This window comes from Macadamia integrifolia, chromosome 9, assembly GCF_013358625.1.
Source record: "Macadamia integrifolia cultivar HAES 741 chromosome 9, SCU_Mint_v3, whole genome shotgun sequence".
Taxonomy (NCBI): domain Eukaryota; kingdom Viridiplantae; phylum Streptophyta; class Magnoliopsida; order Proteales; family Proteaceae; genus Macadamia; species Macadamia integrifolia.
The window spans coordinates 21067911-21079407 of NC_056565.1; the positions used below are offsets into that span (position 1 = coordinate 21067911).

General features: G+C 38.2%; 2 protein-coding genes across 12 annotated transcripts in view; both read left to right on the plus strand.

The window, feature by feature from the left end:
* The window catches only part of LOC122089415 (TNF receptor-associated factor family protein DDB_G0290965-like), a 27534-nt gene that overhangs the window by 15286 nt on the left and 751 nt on the right, over positions 1 to 11497 (plus strand). The window lies entirely within an intron of this gene.
* On the plus strand, positions 7046 to 8718 carry LOC122089418 (photosystem I reaction center subunit psaK, chloroplastic-like). The gene is made up of 3 exons (XM_042659135.1): positions 7046 to 7245; positions 8167 to 8250; positions 8406 to 8718. The coding sequence occupies exons 1-3, from the start codon at positions 7144 to 7146 to the stop codon at positions 8634 to 8636; spliced, it is 417 nt and encodes a 138-aa protein (XP_042515069.1). The 5' UTR covers positions 7046 to 7143; the 3' UTR covers positions 8637 to 8718.

The following is an 11497-nucleotide window of genomic DNA, read 5'->3' on the forward strand; positions in this document are numbered from 1 at the left end:
TTAGCAAGAACTTTAGGTAGCATATATAAGGAACAAAATAATGATGTTTAAACTCAAATCATATGGAAATAGTTCAGACCCAAAATAATAAAAGACACCAATGAGGAGTTACACAAAGCAGATTGGAGCAAGAAAACTCCACGGGAACTCTAATTTAATAGGATTCATGGCCCTAATAAAATTTATCAAACATCAATAGGAGATAAGACCAGAGAAATTCGCATGATTTGGTGATTTACATCAATGATAACAGAGTACATTTTATTATGGGAGGGGCTGGTTGGAGGTTGAGAACTCTTAGTTCAAAGATGGACCTTACTTCGTCCCTAAATAGAATGAAATGGAAAAAAAAAATTTCACATAGCTGACTACAATAGTGGGGATAAGCTTTGTAGTTGCGTAGGAAGTGATCTCAACTATCAAGCTAGGTTTATTCTTGCTTATCAGATACGAGAAAGAACAATAAGAACCTATATATTTGTTTTAAGTAAAAGAAGCAGCAAACTTTACATAAGGGAATTCTGAAACTGAGAAGCATGGTGGTAGTATAAACTAATCATCTCAAGGCTCTAGCTAGGACCAAATGGTGCAGGTGAGGAATAAGATCGTGTAAAATGGCAAGTTAGAGGTGTAAGTTGTAATCCTATAAAGGAATAGGGATGGCCATATGCTTCCGAAAGGTGAAATAATATTATAGAATTAGATTTTTTACCATGCAGCCAAAGAGAGAAGTTTAAAGAAATAACTGTACAATGATCCACCAAAACGCTTAAAGATCCAGGGGACAGCATAAAAGATATAATCAACATGAAATAAAATTACGTGTCGTAGAAGACCTGGACTGCTTCCAATGCTCCAGATCCCCATAGGAAACCGATAAGTTGCATTCCATGACCAAAACTCTAAATAACAATCATACTTCTAAAAATCTCGGTCAAAACTTGAAGTTTCCACTGAAATTCCGTGGTTTCAAGCTGGGCCAAGATGAGATTCATGGTTGAATTCAAATTGTAACTGGATCCGAACAGCTTAGACCTCGTTTCGACAGTATTTCACGTATTTCAGTAATTTTGACCAGTTTCTACTGAAAAATACCATGTTTCAACCAATTTTGACCAGCCCATTACATGTCAATTTTTCACCAGAATATTCCAAGTTTCGACCCAGTTTTGCAGATTGGACCCATATCTTGGTTTCAAGCTGGTTCGAAACCTGCCTCAAGATCGAAATTCTTATCCTTGATTACAATGGCTCCTATATATAAATTCCCAACTACTCCTACTTCTACAATGACACCAAAGTTTAGTTACTTAATTCCTGATTAAACTAAGACTTTAAAAGACTCAGTATCAATATAACAATTCCCTTTGTGCTTAACCCATTTCCCAAGTACAAAAATGGACTTCAGAAATAGACAGTATAAAATTCCTTCCTAATATAGACATACTGCCACTTTGTAATACCCTTCCAATAATTAATAATTTTTAAGGAATCTCAATATCATGGTCTCATCGGAAAGGTATAAGCTTTCAAAAAGAACCAAAAATCTTCTAAAGCAAACAAGTACCTCTAAAGAAAATTGGAGATAGTAAACCATAGAGTGATTTAATTTTATCACTTCCATTCCCCTCATCAGGCCATCTATAGCACTCATAGCTACAGCTCTAACTCGATTATTTCCTAATAATTGTTGTACTTCACAAGTCACGTTAATTTGCTGGCCAACAGTATCTATCCTAACTATCAAAGCAGGTAGATATTAGCATCTTGCCCAGAAACTACATCCAACCACCAATATCGGAGCATACCTACCAGTTTTTCTTCAAGTGCGGAAACCCCAAGGCCAGAAGTAGTAGGATTGATTCTCATAATAATAATAATAAAGTGAAAGTCAAAAAAATTTGTGAGAAACAGAGAATTGGCTATATTTATAATGAATTGAATCTGGATTTTCAAAAGAAAAGAAACACCATTTTTTCCCCAGTTTGAGATGCCATGCAGCTTCTCTCAAAGGCTACACCAATGCTAAATCAAGCACCAGGCAGCAAACATATCCACAACAACAAAGTGATCTAAAGATTGACACCTCAGAGTGAGCAGGACAAACTGGATTCCCCCACATCAACTGTATTTATGACCAGAGTAGGAATAAATTCACCTTTTGGGGCCAAGCCAGAAATTCCATGGTTCAAGAAGGAAAGGAAACAAGCCTTAAGGCTTCTTCGAAAGCTTCGCTGATTACTAGGAACTGTTTTCTACCAACCTGATATTGGATGCTAGAAGATCCCTACACAGAACATCGAATTAATAGAAATCTAAATTGTACTTTTGACATTTCACCTCTGAACCTTTACGCATAACGATCTTGATGTCAACCAACATACTCTTCAGATTTCAAAATCATAAGAGTCCTAGTGCTATCACCATCATGCAGCACTAAATGAAAGGGGGATTTCCATGGGTTTCCCTCTATGAGCAGCTGTTATAATGGAACAATATATCAACATGGTCATCAAAAAGGACAAGGAAATGCAGGTATATGCTACGATGATCAAGGGAAGCAATGAAGTTTCTCAACTCCAAGGGTAGGGCATGGTTCAAAAACTCGGCAAGATAATCTCGGATTTTTTTTTTTTTATTATTTTACCAAAATGAAATGGCATACGAAACACAAAAGTACATAGTTGATAGTTGCGATCATTTCGTTTTGAAACTTCGCTCATTTCGGCCCAAAAATGCACTATTTTGTTAAATCATTTCATTTCACTAATTCCGGCCACTTCAGCCATCCCCCCCCCCCAATAAAATGACCAAGCGAACACACATGGGAAAAAGTACATTTTTTTGGCGAAATTTCAGTATTTTGGTGGTTTTGAAACCACATAAACAAAACGAGCTTTTGAACCTTGAGCTAGGGATACTAAGGGATGGTAGGTCCATTCATAATTTAGATGATTTCCTTTTCCTTTCATGTTCAGTTGCATGTAGACGATGAAGAGTGAGAATATCTAAGGATCATTTTGTAACAGTGGAAATAGTACATGGTTGTAGACCCAAATATGCAACCAGAAAAAGGTATCATTGAGCACTTTGGCAAATAAAAACCAACAATGTTTTACTCCTGTCCTCGGTGTATTACCCAGGACACGATATGATGCCTCCAACCCCTAGTGACATTAACTACATAATGCACAACATATTGATATGAAATGATGAAATGGTCCATCCAGTAACCTAATATCACCCTAAAAAGTTGTTTTAAGGCAGTGCAGACTGTTTTCAATAGCTAAGTTGTATGTTAGTTAATATTTCCCCATAAGTTGCACGGGTCTCACGACAGAAGTGTTAGTTGTCCTCCTCAAAGCTAAAAGAGCACAAATTTGTGAAAGTGAAAACAGCAAGTCTACCTAGTGTTGCCCACTGTTATGCCATTCTCCTTCTAAGTATAATATTTTAATTATTAGTATGTGTCCAAGAGCGATGAATATGAAATGAAAACCCATAAGTAGTCAAAACACATCAATAACAAAAACAATGACACAAATGCAGATATCAATCTATAGCAACAGGTCAGAAAAAAAAAAGGAACTTTTGTCGTCGATGATAAAAATGGAAATCACAGACACATTTCCAGATTCTAAACCCTAACAAAAATACCGATAACCACAGAATCGTATTGTTCATATCCCCAGGTCACAAACCAATCAAAAAATATGACAGAGAAACTGTGAGCCCTAGACTAAGAAATCTTCGTTGAGATTGCAAACCCAGATGCAGGAAGACCCGTATGACTGTAAGAAATGGAGAACCGAAAGAACGAGTGATGCTTACGCTATAATGAGGTTGAGCTCCTGCGGACTTGTGAAATTCCCCACACACGAATGGGTTACATTGGTGGGCTTGTGAGCCGTGACTACGTAATTCCAGATACTCATCTCTCCCGCCCGAAGATCTCCTCTTCAAAATCGAGCTCCAAGGCTCTGAAGCCCTTTGTCTGCTTCTCTCTCTGGTTCAAGTTTTCACTCCCTCGTCTTTTCACTTTTCAGTTTCTAGCTAGTTCTTGCCCTGCTGCGGTGAAGCCGTTGGAGATGCCACCACACCGCAATGACTCGACATATAAAACCATAGGGGAAGAATAACGCTACCTGGTCGCATCGCATCCCACAAGAACCGTCTAGTATCCTCTGGTCTCGGTTTCAGCTGGTCCGATCCTGGTCCAAAATCATATACATGTGGTTCCACACTAAACCTGGTACAAAATTTACCATGGTTTTGTAAAAAATTAATTGTGGAAAGTGGGAACGGAGCCTATAGAACAAGATTGGTGCAGCCATGACATGCCAAGCGTTCAAATGACCAGGGGATGACTATTGATTGGGTAGAAGCCTAGAAGGGATCCCACGTCAAAGATTGATTGGTGACTCTAGACTGAAAATGGGGCTTCATCACTAGGTCTTTGATAGGTTGTTGGGTTTTAAATTTTTTTTGTGGTTGTGTGATTATTTTTTCTAAGATATTTTGGATAAATTAAAGCCGATGGATTATAAGAATTAATTATAGTTATTGAAGCCTTTAGTTACAAAATTAAAATTGATTTTTTGGTGGAAGTGGTGAGGGGGTGGGTCCTAGACTAGGTGAGGATATACTACATTGGGCTCTCTTTGGTTTGATTTCTATTTGTATTTATTTGACTTATTTCTATTTTTGCAAATGTTTGGTATAATTTATAGTACCTATTTTTATTTATAATAAATTATAATAAATCACAAATCACAAATTACTCTTGAGCTATTTGTGATTTGTGGTAACAAATCATTTATGTTTATTTTTGCTACCTTAAATTAGCACAAATGCTAAACTACTCAAAATCAATGGTAAATATAAAACTTTAGTATGTTTTATATTTTTGTAATAAAAAACCCCAAATTTATCATCTCTCTCACTCGAAACTCAAAGTTGAAGGTGAAAACTAAGGCCTATTTTCTTATTAGATAATCTATTTTATAAATAATAACCAAACGAATATTATTTGTGGTCCATAATTTATTGTTACAAATAATTTCTAAAATATAGTTTATAAATACAAATATAAATCATACCTAAGAGAGCGTTAGCTTCAAGCATAATACAACTTTTCTTGTATAAATTTTAATTTAACGTTACAAAATTTCTACCAACAAAATATAAAATATAAAAAAATAAATTAACTTTACAATATTTCAACAATTAAATATAGGCCAAAATAGAAATAAATGAAAGCGACAAAGAAAAAAGGGACCATAGAGTATCCTATATTTTTTGTCATACAAAAATATATATATATATATATATATATGTTACTAATTGATAGTTCATGCAGGTCGAGAACTCGTGATACTATTATCTATGTTTCTATGTCACAAAGTAGCATGATTATCATTTGTTTATAGAAGCAATCTATCAACAAAAATGTTTTATTCTTGTGGACCATCTCACCATTTTTTTTTTTTTTATAGAATCTAATCATGGTTCATATATGGAGAAAATATAACATAAAATGATGTAAAAAATGAAAGAAAATCACAAACAACAATCCCACAAAGATTTGCGTGGTTTGGCAACATTGCTTAAATCCATGGTGATATAACATCCTGCTTCACTATCAACCAATAATAGGGTTACAACCGCTTATCCTTACACCTATATCAAATTACTTACAGAGACAAAATACTCGCTTCAAATATAATAGCGAACCTTATATTGAAAATTAACCGAAATACCATATAGTCCCTAAAAAATATCTCTCGAGAGCCACCACCCACAAATCCCGATATAGACCCACAAGTTCGTTGCGCCCACCAGTAACAATGATAACACGCAAGATGGGCCGATTCCTTTGGGTCTCAAGGCCTTCAACCACTTAACATAACTTTTGCAAACAGTGGAATGCAAGACATCATACACCCAACACATTATCTCATTGAAAAATGCGTCATTTAGAGTGAGCAAAGGGATAAGTACAGCTGGAAAATAAATAATAATAATAATAATAAAGACACCAAGCAAACAAGGAGAGAGATGTTTTTGTGGTGGACGGGGTGGGTTCTACGATGAATTGATTTGATTACATGGAGAAAGGAATAACTATGATTATGTTTGATATGCATCCTAAGTCGACTTCATAGTCTAAAAAGATAGCATTCTTGGATGCATTAAAGGTCAATTTCATATTCTAAGATGATTCCAAGAATACATATCGAACATTACCCTAAAGAATCCTCAATCCTATGTATAGTGAATTTAGTCCTAGAATTTTGAGCACATTCATTAATTTGAAAAATAATAGAGAGACGACATAATCTAAAGCTTTTATAGTTATTTTTCCTTGCTACTTCCGTCTTAAATTTACTTTAATAATAAAAAATAATTATTAATTAAAGGGACGGTAAGTAAAGTTATCAAAGGCTTCAACTACTTAAGTATAGTGGATGGGAGTAATTGTTGGTTCATAACCTATGCCTTGATCAATTAATCATAGTACCATACAATTCAAGGGGTTCGATTTATTTAGTTTCCATCACTCAAGAAATAGCAATGCACTTGGAAAAGTGATAAATGATTCTCAACCATCTGATCTGTAGACAAAGGCAAGAATCAAGAATCGTAGAACTTCATCCCATGTGCGGAGCACAGGGTTCGCCAGATCATTTTGATCAGACCGTGATGATTTGTTTACGGATTACAATAATTACGGAGTGGGCCCACCCTACGGTAGGTCCCAGTCCTCTTTGAGACATGTGGCTGATTAGACTACACTCTGATTATCTAATCCTACAATTCGATATCAGATAATTGAGGACCATTGGCCAGCGGCTCACTGCCACCCCAACACACACACATACACTGGATCCTGAAAAATTCTCAGAAGCCCAATATCTTATCCAGTTGGGAATACCCACTCAAACTCTGCCACCTCAGACCAAATATATCTAAGTGCATCCAACCTTGGCATTTTGGAGCCACAAAAAGTGTTATGTGGTTGTAGTGTAATGCGACCTTTTCCATGGTTTCAAGTATTTTGAAACCTCAAATAAGAAAGAGAAACCGAAGCTATAGTATTCAAAGCAGGGGACTTTGCTTTACTTCTTTGATCAGTCATTAACAATGGCAGCTAAACTAGCCTCCCCATCTGTTGTTGTTACTTCTCTCCCCCAATTCAGTGGGCTAAGCAGAACCAAGATACCAAGTGGCCGTGTCGAAAGCTTGGTGAGTTTCAATCTTAGCCTGTTCTGCTCTTGTGGTAAATTTCCTGGTTTAGTTTTTACGAAAACATTAGGCACAACGTCTATGTACAATGTACCAATGGGGACATAAGATGGAGTATGATATAAGAGGGATATTTATTTGTTTATTGAGTATGATACAAGAGTGATATTTATTTGTTTATTTGTTTATTTTTTTATTTTACGCGTTAGGTTTTAGAATGATTGGAGAAGGGGTTTATCTTTAAATCATACCCATCTTGGTGCATGCTCTTTAAGCAAAGGCTGCAGAGTGTGCTAGGGCACTCAATCTAAGGACAAGGTCATTTCAAGGAGGAAAATAGAGAGATAGGCATAGTGGGTGTTATTAACAACACACCGGCATTATGTGCACCCTTTTTCATATTTTTGTTGATGGAAGTTTCAGTGTCTTTGCTCATGTTGGATTTTCAATTATATGGTTCCTCGTAAAATATAAAATTCATATTCCAACTCCGTAATATTTATTCCCATTTTGATATAGAACTAATTCTATCTCACTAAAGCATGGTATCGGAACAGATATTGGCCATCCCCATAACCATTACGGTATCATAATGGATAGTTATTGGATCGTTCATATAGGATAGAAATACCCCAGCTTTCCCTTTATAAACGAGGTTTTTTTTTCCCTGGTCCAAAGTCCAAACTATTCAATCGATATGATATCGACCAGATATCTGGATCAAAGACTTGTCAAGCAAAAACTTATGGGTGATCCGATATCGATACTTAAAACCTTGACTCTCCCAACACCACCCTCCAAAAAAAAAAAAAATTATCACAACTCCATTTTTATAAGATTTATCTAATTAATCCTAAAAAAAGGTAAAATTTATTTCTTGAGAGGATGTTGCAGTAACAACAAAAATTTCTCATTGTGAAGGTAACAACTCAACCCATCAGAAACAAGGGCAAAGGTGCTTTGGGTGCTCGTTGTGATGGCTTCATTGGATCATCCACAAATTTGGTAAACATTACATATATACTCTTCCCTAGCTTTGAATAATCTTGGTATCGTATCGATGTATCGTTCAGACTTGATACCGGTACTAAGCCGATACGGGTGGTTTGTATTGTTATTGTATTTATTTGAAAAAAATAATTTCCTCTTATTTTGGGCAGATAATGGTGACCACAACAAGCTTAATGTTATTTGCTGGAAGGTTTGGGTTGGCTCCATCAGCAAATAGGAAGTCAACTGCAGGGTTAAAGCTTGAGACAAGGGACTCTGGCCTACAGACAGGAGACCCAGCTGGTTTCACTCTTGCAGATACCTTGGCATGTGGGAGTGTAGGACATATTATTGGTGTTGGTGTTGTCCTAGGTCTTAAGAGCATTGGTTCCATCCCTTAATATGTAAATTGTCTTACTCTTAGTTATTGTTTCTTTCCCAAGTTAAAGAGAATCAAAATTATCTACTCATTTAAGATTTCAACAGCTCCAACCCCACCATCAAAAAATATATGTTTATATCCTGTTACAAATAATCCCACATTGAAAAACTTAACAATTTGGATGTCTTTCATATGCGTGGGCCTCCTCTGTGGTGCCGCACGACTTGCAATGCATATTCGATGATTGGAGCCTTTGATGATGCATGTTTATGTGTTGGGATGTGTGCTCGAATATTCTCTGTAGCTGAATATGAGCTGAATAATGCACTGGGTGCCATATTCATATATCCTTTAGAATGGTATTGTTTGTTAATCAATTCAATCACTTGGCATTAAAGTTACGTTTGAATGCAAGAAAATTAGAAGAAAGGGAGGTGAAAATTTTTGTATTTATTATTCAACGTGATTTTATAAGCTACTTAAATTTCTTATGGTAACCCCATATTTAATCTATCACACCCCGTTCTCACTCAACCGGGCCAGTGACCGGGTTAACACCGGTTAACCCAAACCTGCTAGGATCATCCGATACTGTATTCCACCACAGCATACACACAACTAATAAAAACTTATCAGATCAGCGGAAGACTAAGTTTTACCTATGAATAATCCCATAATACTTGATACCCGAATTGTGATACAATAGTTATATACATGTGGGCCCGAAGGCATGATATTTACACAATAGAAGTACAATTCACATATCAAGTACATAAAGGAAACCATCAAAATAATCAGAGTACACAACTCGGCTCGGTATCAAAGGCTAGAGCTCAGCTCGGCATCAAGGGTTGAGCCCAGCTCGGCCTCAAATGGTGGAGCTCAACTCGGCCTTCAAAAGTGGTGCTCAGCTCGGCCTCAGAACTGCGGTCCCGCAGCACAACTCTCGCACGAGCAGTCAGTGCCGTGCTCTAACTCCTCAGGGGCCCACCAGTCCTCTTCAGGGAACTCAACTGTGGGACCCACCCCGTGCTCCTCAGATGTATAACCTGCAAAATCATCTAAAAAGGGGGTACCCATGGGATGAGCTCACTAGCTCAGTAAGTGGTAAGATGGATCACACAGCAGTCCACATATCAAAACACAATCATATGTACTACATGTCATGCATTACATTTTAAATCACATCCACCTAAGCAACATTACTAAGTCTTCGGTTTAGTGCTACTACAGCCAAAGTGTGCGTATACTCTGGGTACGAGCTGCGAACTCCATCCCGCGATATGCCCATAGGGCTGTCGGAAAAGGCCCACCGTGAGTACTCAGAAAAGTAAAAACAATGCCGTCCACCGGTTCTCAACAAAAAAGTAAATGACTGAATTTAAAGGTGCTGACTTCAGTAATTTAAAAGCAGTACGATTGGCCCTCTTGAATGTACCACCGGGGTTGCCGACTGTCCTATTGACCCGTCGGGCGTTATGTCTAACCGCCACAGTGACCCGACAACCGTGACCACTGCTTCCCCCCAAATGATAACCCAACACCTTAACCCCTGTTGGGAAGGGTTGTAGCACGGGACGGTGAAAATCCTAAACCGCATGCTCCTATATGACAATAGTACGATTGCATAGTGCCACCACATCCCATACCACAGGCCACAAATGCACTCGTTTCCAAGCCGACTATGGCATCTAGTCTATTAATGCATTATGCACCATGATGTCAACATTCATCATATAAGCATCTCATCACTTGGCATTTAGAAAGTAAACATAGCACACATGCATAACAATGTGAGGATGACTAATCTACACAACATATTCATGATGGCATGACTAGACTAGATACAAGTAAATGAATGCCAAACAATGCCTTGAAACAAGGCCAAACGTCCTCTCCCCACTTACCTGTAGTTTACAAGGATTTCCGTTCGGTACGGGTGAGATCCGGCGCGAGAAGCGTGTAGGATTTGATGAACCTAACATGATTGGGCGGGGTTAGTACTTCACCATTTTGGAATCAAAATTAACACGATCCGATGACAAAATCATGTTTAGAACATTAAAAGAAGGTCGCACGTCTGATTTGGGTCCAATCGGACGAAAAAAATCATCTTCGGGGCCACACAGGTGGGTCAGACAGGTGGGTTGTCTGGCCCATCGGTTTGGCCACCGGTTTGGACCGGCGGGTAGGCTGGCCCGCCTGTTGGCTCGTCGATTGGGCTAGGGGCCCCTGCTAAGACCGACGAGCAGGGTGGCCCACCGGTTGGGCCCGTCGGTTGTGCCCGAAGGTCCTGCCCTCTCAGGTGGGTGCCCACAGGCGGGTCAGATGGCCCACCGGTTCCACCCACCGATCTTGGCAGGAAACCTGCTGTTTCTTCCCAACTTCTTCCATTCTTTGGGGATTCAAATGGGACTTTTCCAAACCCATTCTTCACACTTTCAAGGTCTTATAGGATGGTTCTAACCTAGATCTAGGTTAGATTCAAGTGATGGGAAACCATCCTACCTTCTTTGCTCATGAACAACTTCAAACACTCCAAATCACTTCAAACCCTCCAAATCACTTCAAACCCACAATGATTCTTCCACCTTGTCAATACCTCTTCAAATCCTTCAAGATCAACACATAAATCATCTATTAAACCTTAGATTCATCATTTCAAAGGGGATTTACAAGATCTCAAGAAACCCTACTCGAATCAAGGGTTTAAGCTTGGGTATGGTGAATGTTCAAGGAACCCAACTTTGCTTACCTCTAAATGTAGATCTAGAGTTGAAGATCACTCTCCCGACGCCGGAATGGGAAGATCAAGCTTCGGCGCCACTGAAATCCTTCTCTTCTTCCTCTTCCTTCTCTTCCCTTCTTCTTCCCTTTCTT

Excerpts from the sequence above, each read along its gene's own strand:
- LOC122089418 (XM_042659135.1), top strand. The coding sequence starts at position 7,144 with ATGGCAGCTAAACTAGCCTCCCCATCTGTTGTTGTTACTTCTCTCCCC. Across the intron at positions 7,246-8,166 it reads GTGGCCGTGTCGAAAGCTTG|GTAACAACTCAACCCATCAG; the intron begins GTGAGTTTCAAT and ends CTCATTGTGAAG. Across the intron at positions 8,251-8,405 it reads TTGGATCATCCACAAATTTG|ATAATGGTGACCACAACAAG; the intron begins GTAAACATTACA and ends TATTTTGGGCAG.